This window comes from Pogona vitticeps, chromosome 3, assembly GCF_051106095.1.
Source record: "Pogona vitticeps strain Pit_001003342236 chromosome 3, PviZW2.1, whole genome shotgun sequence".
Lineage (NCBI taxonomy): Eukaryota > Metazoa > Chordata > Lepidosauria > Squamata > Agamidae > Pogona > Pogona vitticeps.
Window position 1 is genome coordinate 186,798,132 of NC_135785.1, and position 18,387 is coordinate 186,816,518.

An 18,387-nucleotide genomic window follows, 5' to 3' on the forward strand; every position below is an offset into this window, starting at 1 on the left:
ATCAGATTTTCTGCCAAGCGGAGCAAGAGCCTGAGGAAGCTGCCCAGGAGTTTCCTTAGCCGACAGACAGGTGGGCTGGCTGGCAGGCTGCAGTTCTGGATGGAGGGTGCAAGAGGTGCTGTCTTGGGAGAGAGCCGGCGAGTGAGGCAAGGCTTTTTTTTTACTCTTGACAGCAGAGGATGTGTGGGCACTTTGGGGAGGCAGGTAAGGCGAGGGCCACAAACTATCATCGGGAGGGCCACAAATGGCCCCCGGGCCGCATGTTTGAGACCCCTGGTGTAGAATGTGCCAGCCCTAGATCAAATGAGTAACACAGGAAAGGAAGAAGAGCATCTAATGAAGCTGCAACAGCCAAAAAACCTCTGGTAAAAATAGACCACTTATAAGAATATAACAATTTGGTTGAAGGCTTCCTAGCCCTATCCAACACTTCTTTTATACTGGTAGAATCCTCCATACACAAAACTTTTTGCACTTTGTGTTGAATCATAAATCAGGTAGAAAACAAGCCAGGATCAAAACCAGAAGACTTGAAAGAATTGAGAACAGCTCTAGGTGTTGTGAAAGAGTCCGATTGCAGCAGCGGCAAAAAGGAACTCAGGTACCATGGGTGGGCGGGGCATGTGCACCATGGGGAAACGTTCTATTGGTCAGTTATAGAATATTCTGAAGAGTCCTGCATAGGCACAGTTTAACCCATTCATGTGCATTCACAGAGATCATGAAGAAGAACAAAGACTTTTCTCGTCAGGCAAGGTTTCCTTTAGTGAGTTTGAGAGGAGAGATTAAGTCTAAGAGGAAATTTTTTAAATGGATTGTTGTGCCTCACTGCTTTGAATGTACTGTATTCTTAATACTGCTTTTGTTTACCATTTCTTAGAGTATTTGTTTGATCCTTTCTAGTATCTGTATATTTACTGTTCTTAGCTTTAAATGTTGTTTTAATTATTTATGCTGCCTTGGGTCCTTTCTAAGGAAAAAGACATAGTAAACATATTTTAGATAATTAAATAAACAACTGCTTATATGCAAAACTATATGCATTTCACTTTCATCTCAACCTCATTGATTCTGCCCCTGGTTAAGCATGTGTATACTAATCTGCCAACTGAAGTAACACTTTATACATCTTATGAAACAGGCTGCAGACCTACCAAAAAAAGTGCCAAGTGAACTTCAGCATTCTTTAACCTTCAAACACTTCATTGTTCTAATTGCAACAAACTAACAAGGAATTACAGAAAATTTAGGAATAGTGTTATTCTTATATGCCATCAAGTCACTTACAACTTCTGGCAACCCTATGAATGACCTTTAAAATCAATAACCTCCTATTAATAGCACTGCTCAGGTCTTGCATACTAAAGGTTATGCTTTCTTTTATTCAGTCAACCCATCTCATGTTGAGTCTTCCTCTTTTCCTATTGCCTTTCACTTTTCTTGGCATTATTTCCTTCTCATGATTTATCCTTCTCATAACTTCTCATGATCTAAAAAGTGTAACTTTTTGTTTCAAAATATAAACGTACAATTATATTATTTCCTATATGTATTACGTTTAAAGAGAAAATTCAATAAACTAATCATCTGAATCCACTGTAAACTAATCTATATTACAGTATTAAGTCTAAAAGCCAGCAATTCCAAAACTTCATACAAAAAGATGATTTTTAAGTGTATGCCCTGGAATCATACTGATGTCTCTTCTAATGATTATTATAAGCACAGTATGGTTACTAAGGACTTACTTGATTTGTAACAATTGCTTGGATACACACAATATCACAATATCTTTCAAAGTTTATTTGCTGTATAAATTCAGTTTCTTTCGAAGACTACAAAACCTGCCTTTTGACAAGTATACAAGCAATAACATCTTTCCAGGCTCACCTGTAGTTATCTCTGGAACAAATCTGATTACATATATACAGTAACTGCTGAAACATACAGAGCTCTTACTAAAACAAAGATATTCAGTACTTTTCGCCTTTTAAACATTTCACTTCCATGATGATAATATAAGCATCCGATAGATGCTATTTTTTCCTAGTCTAGATACAGAACAGTCAAATGCCTATTACTGTACCTGACCATGTTGAAGTCAGTATAAAGAATGATTGTATAGAATTGTAGAAAAATATTTTATGATATTTAAAAAAAATCTCTAAGTAGCCCCCCCTTACTAAAACCGTAAAATAATTACATCCTTTGTGAGTGCACATTCCCTTTGATTAGGTCAGGTGTATCAAGGTAAAACTAATCACATACATTACTTTCATGGTTAAAAGCCATTCATAACTGCTTACCAAGAACTTTAAATGCCTTAAAGCTTTTCTTTTATTATCAGAAAAGCAGTGCTTTAGTCGATCTACTACATTTACAGTAACAAAAAACCTAAATACATTTATTTCTTTATGCCCTGATTTGATTACTTAAAAATCAGTTTCAAATGCTTCACTTGTTCAGTCTATTTTAGACAGCTAAGCTAATGAGGACTACTATAGAAAATCTAGTTTTCTTCTGCGCCAATCTTGGAAACATCTAATCATTATTTTATTTTGCTAGCCATCTAAACTGTAGTTCTCAAACTTTTCCTCCTTTCCTGTTAATCTCACATTTCATGGTCTGTAGAAGAAAGTACTATAAGAATATTTTATACATCACAAACGAGCTGTAGCTTCTTCCCATACTGGTCATTACTGCACTAATTTGAGAAATCTCATCCTGTTGTGGGTTATTTATTATTTATTTGACCATGAGCCTTTTCTTCATACTAGCAGAGATAAGACAGGCTGATGAAGTTCTAGCCAAATGTGCCAGACAGTAATATAATCTCAATATTTATAATGAGGAACAAGGGAACATTTTAAAATGTTACACAAGAGTGCCCCAAGATGCTGAAAGTTCAAAGTAATCATTTGTGTCTTCTGGTTTTAAAAAGCCAAGAACAACCTAAGTAGGCATGCTTTGTTCCCTTAATACACTGATGAATATACAGGTTGCATGATCTAGTTGACTAAGTGAAAGCAAAGACCAAAGAAAGAATTGAAATCAAGATCTGTCCATAGTAAATAGGCCAACAGAACTAAAACACACAAGAATTGTTTTTTAATCATTCCCCATGATATCCGATAAATGTGTTTCCTTGTTTGTCATTCAGCATTTCTAATCTAGGCTTACATTTCCCTTTGATTTCATGGATATTCTGGAAGAGAGATCTTGTTCTCCATTGTCATAGTAGTTTGTCTCTATGACTGTTGCTGAAAAACTGCATTCAAGGTTCTGATCTTATTTCTGTCACTTTTCACTTTTGCTTCTCACCTGTCCTTTATGATTTTAAGTGTTTCTTCCACCATCCACCTAGATTTTTATTTTATTTTTACTACAAAAATTGTATTTTTGCATTCTTCCCTAATAATGCCTCCGGTTTAAATCCAGTTTTTCCAGTTCATTGTCAACTGAGTTTAGAAATGCAAATCTATTCGTAATGTGGACTTTAAATTCATCAGGAATGTTGTTTAAATTATATTTTGACTACAATTATTGTAGTTTTTTCAGCTTCACTCTAACGTTGGATATTAATAGTTCATGGTCAGTACCACAATTCACTCCTGGACTTGTTTTGGTAGAATACAGTTTTTCCATCTCCTGATTCCAATTAGATAGTCTATTTGATTTCTGTGTTGACCATCTGACAATGTACACATGTGCAGCTGTCTGGTTTTTGGTGTCACAGAATTCTATAAAGCACTCTGCTGCTTCATGTCTGTCGCCTAGGCCAAATTTTCTGGCAGCATTTGATTCTGCTTTGTTCCCTGCTTTTGTGTTCGAGTCACTTATTATAAACATGTCTTACTTTGGTGTGGTATCAGTTTCCTCTTGGATGTTTGCATAAAAGCTTTCAATTTCATCTTCAGCATTTGTAATTGGAGCAGACTTGAATGATGGTTATGTTGATATATCATCTATGGAATCTGGTTGATATTATTTGGACAGACCTTGCATTATACCCCTGACGGCCTATACTTCATCATGCCTCAGTATTAAAGCCATTCATTTCCAGAGTAGAACAATCATCAATCCAAAGGGAGACTGCAGCCTAAAAATCAGAAGTCAGCTGAGACTCAGAAGGGCATCAATGATGGGATTAGGATAATCAGGTAGGTGTAAGGATGTGTCATTGGAGACCAAGACCATTCACACTCTTGTATTCCCAATCACCATTTACAAATGTGAAAACTGGAAAGAGAAGAAAGCTGACATGAAAAAAGTTGTTTGAAACATGGTGCTGGAGGAGAGCTCTACAGATATCCTGAATAGCTAGAATGATGAACAAAAGGGTCCTAGATCAAATAAAGCCTGAACTATCTCTGGATACAAAAATGTTGAAACTGAGGATGTCCTACTTCAGGCATATCATGAGAAAACAGGATTCTTTGGAAAAAACAACAATGCTGGGAAAGGTTGAAGGCAGCAGGAAAAAAGGAAGACAGGTATGAAATAGGCTGACTCCCTAAAGGAAGCCACAGGCTTGAGTTTGCAAGAGCTGAGCAGGGCTCCGAGAGACTGCTTATTCACAGTGTCGCCATAAATGGGAAGTGACTTGATAGCATGTTACCACCATTAACATGGTATCTGTTTTGAAGCTAACTTGTTTCAGAAACCATTCCTATTTAATATATGGATTTTTTTGGTCTTGAATATTTTGGTTTTTCTGAGTACAGAAGAAGAAAAGCAACAGAGACGAAGTAGTCTGGCTGGTTGTTCCTCTCAGACATCACAACTTCATGCTCCTTTTCTGCACAATCATTTATAACAGTTCCTCATATAATACTTCAGTTATAAATGTTTAAGGAACCTTCTTCAAGGAATTTGAAACAATTAAGTAGTTTTTAATTATTTTAAGAGGAGTGTAACCATTGCCCAGTATTACAGATTACTTCTGCCTAGACTGTTATGAACACATACATGGATAAAGTAAAGGTAAATGAACTGGTGGACTCTTTAAATATGTTTTACTTAGTTATGAGATTGTTTTCTTGAAAGTGAGAACAAGGCTTCCTAATCACTGATCAGATCAGAAATTGAAGTCCCAGACTGAGGCAATACCATGATTTGGAAGTGATTTGTACTTATACAAATATTATGCAGTGAATTTATCTTTGAAATAAAATGAAAACATGTCTCATTCCAAATTAATACATCATTGCACAGCACAACAAGGCCAGCCATAGACAAACATTCTGAAGTTGGGCCATATCTTGTTCAAAGCAAGTCCAGATTATTGCTACAGAATACTGACTAAAAGTAGTTTGGGTAGACAAAGGAGTCCTCACATCAGTGTAAGAAAAAAAGGGTATAAGATGCAATTAGAGAGAAACAATAGGAATGACAACCTGAAAACATTCATATTATTTTTCTAGGATGACATGGAACTACTCACTTCAAAAGGAACTGTAAGACTTACAATACATGTTTAAAATCAGAAGAAAGACATTTGTGTTCATAGGGACCTGCTCCCAAGTGCATGCATTTCAGGTTGCAGCCTTAGTAACAAATGTGAAAATGGATTCATGTGTTCAAGTCACTTGATAAAGTTAACCTTAAGGAGTGATTTAAACCAAGTCATATTTCTTTCTTCAAAGAAGGCCTAAGCAAAAAGAGAACCATCTGTCAAAAGAAGCAGAATTATAATTACTGATAGAACAGCACAAGTGTGAAAGGTATCACAAGTATGTGATAAAATTGTCTCTAGTAAGCAGCAATTCCTAAAAGAGGGCTTCCTTTGCACATCACAACTGTCTTGCAGGATATTATTTTGAAATGTGTTATAAAAATCTGAGACCAAAGAAGGGGAGATAGCAATGAACGAATCACTTATTTTCTCAAGCTATAAGACGTTACACAGTTCAGATTATCTTTCTTGCCTTTCATTAAGAAAAGGACATGGTCCTATGGCTTCCCTTACTTTGCTCTCCAGTTAATTTTATATAATTTACAAAATGTCCCTTTGCCTATAGCTAAATGCATTCCATCACCCTTACCAAAAATATGCTAGGCATGTTCCATCTATAATTAGTGACAACATGCAATTAAGCCTAACTTCATAGAAAGTGATGTGTTTTGTCTCCTTTGAGTTGATTTAATCTCCTTTGGGTTGATTTAAATTTTCTACTGTGGAAAACATAGCAAGAATATCTGAAAACAAAGAAAGCTCAGCATTTTACTTCCCTCTTTGCAATCCAGAAACACAACAGAATGTTTATGTAACTCTGCCTCATATCACAGGTGCTTCAGTGCTGATGAAGTAGTAGTTGATGACTCTTGTAATTAGAGATGAAACAGATCAAGGATCACAGAGGTAAAAATAGAAATCTATTGAAAAATTCTATCATTAGGAGGAAAAAATGTGTTGGGCAAGTATTTTATACTGCAAACTCACTAAACCTAACTATGGAAACATAGATGGTTCATTCTTTGCAAAGAACACTCCAGAACATGGAACAAAGAATAAGGTGTTAACTACACAGACCATCAAGTACTATAATGTCAGTTCATAGTGGCCAGACAAACCATTTTTTTGAGTAAGAGTTGTCCTTGGATTGAGATCAGCAATTTTAGATTTTGTTACCACAATGACGATTTAAAGTAATATATGGAAAACAATTTCAAAAGATTTTTCAAGCATAACAGAACAAAACTGAATTTAAAAACAAAACAAAACTAACCAATTAACCAGTAAGAGAGAATAGTTAAAGGCCCCTGGTGGATAAGTTAGCAGCTTCTGAGGGAAATGCCAGCAAAGGATAATTGTAAACTACATTGATGTTAAAAGAAGGAAAAACATAACAAGTATAACTAAACACTGTGATAAGCTGGCACAATGAAACTGGAATTATATGATGTACGAATACACTTGAGCTAAGAGGAAGACTAAGAAGATGATGAGATTCAAAGGAAAAATGAGTGTCCTAGAAGATGAGAAAAGCTACCAATTACCTCTTTGCATTCATTTTTTTAAAAACATTTAAAACATTAAACTGAAATGAACTCAATAGCAAAATACAAGACGAGGGAGAACTCTTACACAAAGAGCTATTTCTTTGGCAAAACTCTGGGATGATCTACCAAAATTATATCATATTTCAGGACAATGTACTTTTCATTACTATAACTTTAGTACTTTTCATAGACTAAACGTTCCAACATTATTCAAAATGACAATAACTTGGATGTACAAAACTGCCTCCACTTTCACAAGAAGATGGTAGCAATGTTCAGAAGTTCTTGTGTTCAGCAGGACTGAACGCTGTTTTAGTATGTGCGATTGGAACTGGAAGCCTAGATCTTCACTGTACATTATAAATAGCAAGGGTGCCAGTGTGAAGACCAGCCATGCCAATGACAGAGTCCACGCCTGATAGCAGAATCACTGAATAGAACAAAGCACTAAAGGGGCTAGGAAACCTTTCAGAGAATTTTTGAATGTCACAGAGAGTTCCACTGGGGTTATTCTAGTCAACATGTTTTGCCTCCTACTTTTAAATGCATTCTGAAGATAGCCGAAGCGTAACAAATTTGATATTAGTAATTTCCTGACAACTAGAAATTTTCATTGCATGCTCATTACTTGACAATACATTGCTTCAGCTTGAAACCCTGCATTTTCCACGTTCTTGTGGTCTAGCACTGTGCAAGAAGTGCCACTTACAATTATAGCGGTAAAGACAAAAAATGACCACTTGTAAAACAGGTGAAATGGAGTAAAATTACCTGGCTCCAAGGTTCAAACAAACAAAGATATACCATTACTTATTTACCTTCAGTTCAGAGCTAATTGCACATGTGATGGTGGGAAACCTATTACACCATTAAATGCCATAACAGCTCTAGTTTCCCATAACATTTAACAATGTATCTGTGTGGAGACAGGCAAGGAAAAACACATTCACATAATTACATTCAATAGCTGTTTAACAGTCAAGCTGTTTCAGATGTCCAACCTTACTATGAACCATTTTAATCTGATTTAATTGTCAAATTGGTCTAAGTAGGAGGCATATAAAATGAAACAGCACAGAAGTGTACTGTTATGAAAAGTTTACAAAAAACATAAAATCCTGGATGGCACAAATTATACAGTGCTAATAAAAACATATCTTTAAGCTAAGTGCTTAACATAAATTGTCCATCCATACATGTAATGCAGAATATTTTAACGGGAGAAGAAACAGTCCCTATAAAAATAATGCTATATGGTGCAGAGTGCTTTATTCAGTGTATCTGATGTGAAAGAAATGTTCATAATTCTATTTTATCTCCATAAACAGCCTGTTCATTTTATATTGATTCCACATTATATTCCATCCGAAGGCCAAGGTTTTGCCACCAACAGTTTAAAAGGAAGATGAAAGCAGGAACAGCAGCATAACTGGTACCACCTGGAACCATGTGCTTGCAGGTACCTTGGATATATGCCACATTGCCATGAGTTGTGCTATCATCTTATTATGGTACCAAATTCCTCTGTTGAGGTCTCTTCAAAGGGCAGTTGAGGTAATTTTTTTGACACCTCTTCTCTGAGCAAGGGTAGAACGGCCCACTGGCTCCAAAACTGGTGACTGATTGCGGTTCAACGCTGAGTATGTAGCAGCCATGGCACCCTAAAAACAAAAGTAATTGTGAACCAACTATTAGAACAACTGTGTTTAGCCACTAAGTGAGTAGCAATTCCTTTATTTTGTACAAACAATTGTTAATAATATGAAAATTCAGGCACAAGACTATTAAATCTATCTCTGCTTTACAGCTCTTTACTATTGTGTAATTTTGGTTCCTGAGGCCCACAGCAATCAGGTAGACACTGCTCAATTCAGCAGTGGATTTCCACTGGCTGAACAGTTGTATGGGGGGACCCCCCCAAGTGCGCGCACACACACACACACACACACACACACACACACACACACACACACACCCATACTATTCTAGAACAAGCAGAAAAGGGGCTGGGAAACCCTTTGGAGAATTTTTGAATGTCACAGGGAACTGCACTGGAGAAGCAAGTGGAACAAAGTTCTATTGTGCTGATATCTTACTGCCAAGTACATCACTGACTTCAGTGACTCCCCATGATTTTCAGTTATCTGAATGGAAGATTAAATATGGGGGACAGGAAGAAAATTCCAGAAATTCTACTAGTGAAATGTTGGATTTAGCCCAATGGTTGAATAAAAATGTCACATAAAACATCTATACTCCTTGCCTTCTTTTGCATCAGCATTTAACCCACCCAACTACTTTCTATTTCAAGGGTTGATTAAAATCACATCTGTACTAATGTTATTAGTAAAACATAGCTGTCAGCCATGCTTACAAGTTTATGAGCTGTGTTTGGGGTTTATTACAAGTACAGTCGTGCCCTGCTTAACGATTGCGATTGCAAAACGATGGTCTAAATGGGAGAATTTCGCTTAGCGATGATCGGTTCCCTGCTTCGGGAACCGATTTTCGCTTTACAACTATCAAAAACAGCTGATCGTCAGGTTTCTAAAATGGCTGCCAGGTGCTTAAAATGGCTTCCCGCTGTGCTTAGGGATGGATTCCTCGCTATACAGGCAGCGAAAATGGCTGCTGTATGGAGGATCTTCGCTGGACGGTGAGTTTTTACCCCATTGGAACACATTGAACGGGTTTCAATGCATTTCAATGGGGTTTTAAATTTTGCTTTACGATGTTTTCGCTTAATGGCGATTTTCCTGGAACGGATTATCGTCATTAAGTGAGGCACCACTGTAGTGGTAATGGTGTGAGGGTTCAGTTTTCGGGACTGTCTGTTCTCCAAATAAAGGACGAGTCGGTTGAGGTAAATCAAAAGGTTCTGTATTTATTGCAACCTCAACTCCAACATGGTTCACTCCAATAAAGGGGTTTAGAGATTCTTGCAACATGTTACTAGGTTTCAACGGGGTCCATAAACTATTTACAAAAGGGTTGGTTGTCTCTGGGTTCCAAGGTCCTGTTAATAACGGCACAGTCCCCTGCCCAGGGTTCAATTCTTCCTCCAGCGAGATCAACGGAATAGTCTCTTCGTCCCCGCTCCACTCGCCCCAGGACGACCCGTCTCCAACATCGACTCCCCAGGGCCGGGTAACCCCCCAGCTTCCTCAACTCAGCTATATGCCATTGTTTCTTACGTTCCAGTTCTTGTGCCACAGCTTCCCTTTCCTCCCAGAGTTTCCTCCTCCACTCCTTGGCCTCGGTCTCACCCCAGTATGATGGGCGAGGCTTTAACCCCAATTGGCGGCGTTTCTCGGCCTCCTCATGGGGGACCCGGACCTGCTCCCATTTGTGGGTCCGTATGTATGTTTAGTCGTTTAGTCGTGTCCGACTCTTCGTGACCCCATGGACCAGAGCACGCCAGGCCCTCCTGTCTTCTACTGCCTCCCGGAGTTGGGTCAGGTTCATGTTGGTTGCTTCGCAGACACTGTCCAGCCATCTCATCCTCGGTCGTCCCCTTCTCCTCTTGCCATCACACCTTCCTAACATCAAGGTTTTTTCCAAGGACTCTTTTCTTCTCATGAGATGGCCAAAGTACTGGAGCCTCAGCTTCAGGATCTGTCCTTCAAGTGAGCATTCAGGGTTGATTTCCTCTAGAACTGATAGGTTTGTTCTCCTTGCAGTCCAGGGGATTCTCAAGAGTCTCCTCCAGCACCACAATTCAAAGGCATCAATTCTTCGGCGGTCTGCTTTCTTTATGGTCCAGCTCTCACTTCCATACATCACTACAGGAAAAACCATAGCTTTGACTATTCGGACTTTTGTTGGCAAGGTGATGTCTCTGCTTTTCAAGATGCTGTCAAGATTTGTCATCGCTTTCCTCCCAAGAAGAAGGCGCCTTTTAATTTCAGGGCTGCTGTCTCCATCTGCAGTGATCATGGAGCCCAGGAAGATAAAATTTGACACTGCCTCCATATCTTCCCCTTCTATTTCCCAGGAGGTGATGGGACCAGTGGCCATGATCTTAGTTTTTTTGATGTTGAGTTTCAGACCGTTTTTTGCACTCTCCTCTTTCACTCTCATTACAAGATTCTTTAATTCCTCCTCACTTTCTGCCATCAGAGTGGTATCATCTGCATATCGGAGGTTGTTGATATTTCTTCCGGCAATCTTAATTCCGGCTTGGGTTTCTTCCAGTCCAGCCTTCCGCATGATGTATTCTGCATATAAGTTAAATAAGCTGGGGGACAATATACAGCCTTGCCGTACTCCCCTCCCAATTTTGAACCACTCAGTTGTTCCATGACCAGTTCTAACTGTTGCTTCCTGTCCCACATATAGATTTCTCAGGAGACAGATAAAGTGGTCAGGCACTCCCATTTCTTTAAGAACTTGCCATAGTTTGCTGTGGTCCACACAGTCAAAGGCTTTCGCATAGTCGATGAAGCAGAAGTAGATATTTTTCTGGAACTCTCTGGCTTTCTCCATAATCCAGCGCAAGTTAGCAATTTGGTCTCGAGTTCCTCTGCCTCTTCGGAATCCAGCTTGTACTTCTGGGAGTTCTCGGTCCACATACTGCTGAAACCTACCTTGTAGGATTTTGAGCATAACCTTGCTAGCGTGCGAAATGAGTGCAATTGTACGGTAGTTGGAGCATTCTTTGGCACTGCCTTTCTTTGGGATTGGGATGTAGACTGATCTTTTCCAATCCTCTGGCCACTGTTGAGTTTTCCAAACTTGCTGGCATATTGAATGTAGCACCTTAACAGCATCATCTTTCAAGATTTTAAATAGTTCAACTGGAATGCCATCACCTCCACTGGCCTTGTTGTTAGCCAGGCTTTCTAAGGCCCACTTGACTTCGCTCTCCAGGATGTCTGGCTCAAGGTCAGCAACTACATTGTCTGGGTTGTCCGGGATATCCAAATCTTTGTGATATAATTCCTCTGTGTATTCTTGCCACCTCTTCTTGACGTCTTCTGCTTCTGTTAGGTCCCTTCCATTTTTGTCTTTTATCATGTTCATCTTTGCGCAAAATGTTCCTCTAATATGTCCAATTTTCCTGAACAGATCTCTGGTCTTTCCTTTTCTGTTATCTTCCTCTATTTCTTTGCATTGTTCATTTAAGAAGGCCCTCTTGTCTCTCCTTGCTATTCTTTGGAAGTCTGCATTCAAGTTTCTGTAACTTTCCCTATCTCCCTTGCATTTTGCTTCCCTTCTCCTCTCTGCTATTTCTAAGGCCTCGATGGACAGCCACTTTGCTTTCTTGCATTTCCTTTTCTTTGGGATGGTTTTCGTTGCTGCCTCCTGGACAATGTTACGAGCCTCTATCCAAAGTTCTTCAGGCACTCTGTCCACCAAATCTAGTTCCTTAAATCTGTTCTTTACTTCCACTGTGTATTCATAAGGGATTTGGTTTAGATTATACCTGAGTAGCCCAGTGGTTTTTCCTAATCTCTTCAGTCTAAGCTTGAATTTTGCTATGAGAAGCTGATGATCAGAACCGCAGTCAGCTCCAGGTCTTGTTTTTGCTGACTGTATAGAGCTTCTCCATCTTTGGCTGCAGAGAATATAATCAATCTGATTTCGATATTGCCCATCTGGTGATTTCCATGTATAGAGTCGCCTCTTGTGTTGTTGGAAAAGAGTGTTTGTGATGACCAGCTTATTCTCTTGACAAAACTCTATTAGCCTTTGTCCTGCTTCGTTCTGAGCTCCAAGGCCAAACTTCCCTGTTGTTCCTTTTATCTCTTGGCTCCCTACTTTAGCATTCCAGTCCCCTAGAATGAGAAGAACATCTTTCTTTGGTGTCAGTTCTAGAAGGTGTTGTAAATCTTCATAGAATTGTTCAATTTCAGTCTCCTCAGCAATGCTGGTTGGTGCATAAACTTGGATTATTGTGATGTTGAATGGTCTGCCTTGGATTCGTATTGACATCATTCTATCATTTTTGAGATTGTATCCCATTACAGCTTTTCCCACTCTTTTGTTGACTATGAGGGCTACTCCATTCCTTCTACGGGATTCTTGCCCACAATAGTAGATATGATAATCATCTGAGCTGAATTCGCCCATTCCTGTCCATTTTAGTTCACTGATGCCCAGGATGTCGATGTTTATTCTTGCCATCTCCTGTTTGACCACCTCCAGCTTCCCAATGTTCATAGATCTTACATTCCAGGTTCCTATGCAGTATTTTTCTTTGCAGCATTGGATTTTCCTTTCACTTCCAGGCACGTCCACAGCTGAGCGTCCTTTCGGTTTTGGCCCAACCACTTCATTAGCTCTGGAGCTACTTGTACTTGTCCTCCACTCTTCCTCAGTAGCATGTTGGACGCCTTCCGACCTGAGGGGCCCATCTTCCAGCGTCATATCTTTTAGCCTTTTGTTTCTGATCATGGGGCGTTCTTGGCAAAGATACTGGAGTGGCTTGCCATTTCCTACTCCAGGTGGATTGCGTTTAGTCGGAACTCTCCACTATGTCCTGTCCGTCTTGGGTGTCCCTGCACGGCATAGCCCATAGTTTCTCTGAGTTACTCAAGCCCCTTCGCCACGACAAGGCAGCAATCCATGGGTCCAAGGATCCTCTAACCAGATCCACTCCCAACCCCCCCGGTATCTCTGCCGGCTTCTCTCTTATATCTCCCGCCGCCGCCTCAATCTCCTCCCTCCTTCTTCCCGCCAAAGATTCCCCGGGTCCCGGGGAAAGGGTTAACCCTTTCATAGTCGCCTCTAGGTCTCGCGTATCTACCCCCTTGTTTAAGGTAAGGGGTTTGGCGACCACTTGTTCCCAATCAGGGGTCTCCACGCCTTTCTCTTCCCGACGTGTTGGGGACGGAGGTGGGGATGTCTGTGTGTGGAGGGTTCTCTTTGAGAGCGACGGCACTCCCACTAAGGCCTCCACTTTGGGGGCCTCACAAATGGTAACAGAAGTGGCAAAACAAAAGCAAGGAGTGCTTTTGCAGTAGCATGAAAGCCTGAGCTTTAGGATATCCACTGCCAATCCCTGATTAGCTGGTCAGGCAATAACACATCTTCACTATTTGCCTTAGGTATCAGTTCTTTATCATGCTCCATTATCCATTAGGTCTCTTTATCGCTTGTATCCTTTCTGGCTCAAAATAAATCTGGTCAACTTTTTATATAGTTCTGTTGATTCTATATGAACTTGAGAGCATAAAATATTATTATTTCCAGCCTGTATCCTATTCAAATTACTGCACACATCAGGGAAGTTACAGAACCATCAGACCTTATCACACAGCCACTTCCGCAAATTCTCTTGTGCGCAGGGTAATCTGAATAAAAATATTCACCTTTATTTTTTCTAATGATGAAAACATTTTATAGTCTATGAAGAAACTACTGCCATAAGGGTAACAGTGAGTCTATAAAAATCAAAATGAAAAGCAGAAGCACAAACTGCAACATCACAGAGTGAGGGGCAAAAAACTTGTGGAGATAAAGCCACCAACAGGATACTGTGGAACAAGGTAGAGTACGGGGTTTGAGCATGTTTAGTTTTCAAACTCTAGTAAGTGTTCTTAACTGCGTTTCCAGAAAAGCTAAACAGATGTTTACATACCTTCACAAGATGTGGAGCATCTTGCCTGTTTAGCTGGAATTGAGGCAACTGGTCACAATGAACAATCCATGGATGCCTTAGGACCTGGGCAGCAGTCAATCTCTGGTGAGGATCAACATGAAGCATTTTCGAGACCAAATCCTGTGAACAATTAATTAAATTGAACAAACAACACTTATGGCTTGCAATATGCACTGAATGCCCTGGCAGTCCTTTCTTTGATTACTTGAGAGATAGAATCCAACTAATAGCCACTGGGGTACAATTTGAAACTCACACTCCTGTGTTTGCAGCCTGTTTTTTCTAACTCATCTTTAACGAACAGATCTGGCATGGGCATCTACCATGACTTTTGCGACTTTCATATGGTTTTTTCCTGCACTATCTACAATATTTTGGTGTACAGCCTAATGAAGAGCAGAGTAGTGTATATTGAAAGTTAGCTTTAAAATGTAGTGGTGTAATGAAGGTACCACCTGCCCTTCCTTTTGCAATTAGAAAATGTGTTTCATATTTTGAGCTCCAACATCTGCTTTCCAGCTGGCCTTGCTGTGTCTTCTTAGCTCCTTCCTCCTCCTCTTCCAGTTTCCTGCACCTGCAGGTAAGGAACCTTACATCTGTCTGCTGCCTCACATCTTGAAGCTGGAACCAGCTACAGTGGACCCTTGACTTACAGACGGCTTGACTTACAGACTTTTTGAGTTACAGACTTCTCTGGCCGCAAAATTTAGGTTTGACTTGCAGACTGAGATTTGACTTACAGACCAGAAAAAAACCAAAATGGAACAAAAATGGCCTGTTACGGGATTAATTGGTTTTCAATGCACTGTAGGTCAATGGAGACTTGACTTAGTTTATTTTATTTTATTTTATTTTATTTTATTTTATTTTATTTTATTTTATTTTATTTTATTTTATTTTTTTATTTTTTTATTTATTTATTTATTTATTTATTTATTTATTTATTTATTTATTTATTTATTTATTTATTTATTTATTTATTTTATATGCCGCCCACACTACCCGAAGGTCTCTGGGCGGCTTACAGCATTTAAAATACAATAAAAAGGCAAAATAAAAGGGCAAAATAATTAAAATGCAATTAAAATATATATTCTAAAAATTGCCATCAGACCCACATTTGATGTTATTTCAGTTAAAAGCCATTTGGAACAGGACTTACAGACTTTTTGACTTGAGAACCGCCTTCCAATACGGATTAAGTTCTCAAGTCAAGACCCCACTGTACCTCCTTCCTCATAAAGTCCGAACCAGTTGTAGATAATCCCTATGGCCACGATGGTGATGGCTCACCACATTCCCCAATACTTGAAACACTGTGCATTTGTACATGTGATTAGGAACATATTAATAAGTGAGGCAGCAAAATGACCCCTCTGCCCTGTTCCCTTCTCTGACTGCTATGTATTTGACATATACATATCTGTAAATTTGTATATAATGCTGTATACCTGTAGGTAAGGAGGAGAAAAAGGCAATAAAGGTGAGTGACTATGACTGCTTAAGGAAAACAGTTACTGAGGGCCATCTATTCATGGTTTCATGCCTGCAGGTTTTTGTGAGGATCTCACCACCTAACAAAGTATAACAGAAGCAAGCCACTGTCGTCATCAACATACAGGCATGTTTTGGAAGACCCCAATTATAATTTCTGATTGAAGGACACTCCTTTATTCTCATAATAATCATTACCTTGTATTGGGGGGGGGGAGCAAAAGAGGCCCAAATGTTAATATTGGTCAGAATAAAACCTGTCTTTTCTGGAAGTACAGGCCCTCACAGGAGGATCCTGAACTTAAGATTCTGTAAGTATATGATTTCATGTTTTTTTTCCTTGGGTTATCTTCTAGAAGCAAGAATCATTCATACACAATACTTCCAACAATCTACAAAAAAGGGTGAAACTGGAACTGTAGTTAATTGCAGAAATATTCTTCCTAAACGCATGTGATTTTCAAACAGAATTTCAGGATAACTATTTTCTCACTGATTGAGTGCCCCTCACTCTGATAATCTATCAGATGTTTTTCCAAATGGTGATAATTTAAGCATCGCATACTATATATTAAGACGTATTTTTAAATATATGGTTTGTTTAACTGCCTCTTGTTTATTTTCCTCATTGCAATGCTGTTTTAATAAATATTCATCAGGGTTTTTTTAAATTTGGCATTAGGTTAAAATTTCTAAATGACCTAATCAGTCAGGGCGGACAACTGGTGAACCTCTGAATCAGGAATGGGCAATAGCGTGTCTCCTCGAGACCTAAATATGGCTCCCAGAACCCTCATATACGTCCCTTTTTATTTTGGAAAAAAATTTGGGCTCACAAAGTCCTATTCTGTCCTCTAGGTGAGTAGGCAGGGCATTTCTGCCCTTTTTTTGAGGGCCCCAGTGGCCTCACGTCCCCAAATTTGCTTTTTATAAGCATCTGTTTGGCACAAGGCCAACCTTTTACTTAAAAAAACAACTTTTGTAAGAAAAAATGGGGGACGTTGTGGGAGTTTGTATAGCCTTCCAATATCCAGCAATAGCTGTGTTGGTCTCAGACCTCTGGAAATCACTGAGCCCTGCTTTTGATATACTGTAGCTGCAATGCAATTCCCTTCACTGCTAGGAAGCATAGCTACTGATAAGGGAAGACAGGAATTGTAGTCCAACTACATTTTAGGGATGACAAATTGCCCACATCTGCATTAAATAATGATTCTTTTAACTATTTCCAACAAAAGGAGGAACAGTATGTACTTACCTTTGCTGTATCTGAAACAGAATTCCAGTATCCTCCACTAAGAGAAAATTTCCCACTACCTATTCGTGCCAAAATTTCTTCTGGAGTATCATCAGGGCCATTTGCAAACGGTGTATAGCTAACAGGAACACAATTATTGGAAGCATTATTTTAAAATCCCTTACTGAGTTTCAGCTAGTACAGGTGAAAATAACACTAGAATACTACTTCATATAAGTACAGTGGTGCCTCACATAACGATGTTAATTGGTTCCAAACAAAACATCGTTATGTGAAAACATCGTTATGTGAAGCACCATTTCCCATAGGAATGCATTGGAAACCGGTTAATCCGTTCCAATAGGAATGGATTATCCGGTTTTTTCCCTCCCCCCGTGGCTTGGATCTGACCCACGGCGGCTAACTCAGCCATGGCTTGACTCCCTAGAGTCCGGCCATGGCTGGGGTAGCCGCCGTGGCTCGGATCCAAGCCGCGGGGGGAGGGTGGTGGGATTGGAATGCCTTTCAGGCATCCCGGGCTTGGATCCCACCCGCCGCCGGTTAGGGTAACCGGCGGCGGGTGGGATCCAAACCCGGGATGCCTGAAAGGCATCCCAATCCCACCACCCTCTCAGCCTGCCCCCACAGCTTGGATCCAAGCCGTGGGGGGTCGCTGGGAGCGGACACCCCCCCACCCTGCAGCCGCCGCTTGAAGCCTCCCCGCGCTGCTTTCCCCAGCCATTCTCGGACGTCCAGGCGTCCGAGAACGGCTCAGGTAGGCGGCCCGGGCAGGCTTCAAGCGGCGGCTGCAGGGTGGGGGGGGTGTCCGGAAGGTTTCCAGGCTTTCACCTGGAAACCTTCCGGATACCCCCCCCTCTGTCCCCGCTGCTGGTAGCCTGCCCGGGCCGCCTACCCCAGCCGTTCTCGGACGTCCAGGCGTCCGAGAACAGCTCGGGTAGGCAGCCTGGGCAGGCTTCAAGCGGCGGCTGCAGGGTGGGGGGGTGTCCGGAAGGTTTCCAGGCTTTCACCTGGAAACCTTCCGGATACCCCC

The 18,387-nt window shown here is 40.2% G+C and overlaps 1 protein-coding gene across 2 annotated transcripts in view; it reads right to left on the reverse strand.

Moving 5' to 3' along the window:
* Positions 1-1,782: 1,782 nt before the first annotated feature.
* The window catches only part of RPS6KA3 (ribosomal protein S6 kinase A3), a 65,709-nt gene continuing 49,104 nt past the window's right edge, over positions 1,783-18,387 (reverse strand). For both annotated transcript variants that reach the window (XM_020789208.3, XM_020789207.3), the window contains exons 20-22: positions 17,358-17,475; positions 14,585-14,725; positions 1,783-8,663 (exon numbers count right to left, since the gene is read on the reverse strand). In XM_020789208.3, the coding sequence (XP_020644867.3) occupies positions 8,541-8,663; positions 14,585-14,725; positions 17,358-17,475 (382 nt within the window). In that variant the 3' untranslated portion in view covers positions 1,783-8,540. The remainder of the gene's footprint in view (positions 8,664-14,584; positions 14,726-17,357; positions 17,476-18,387) is intronic.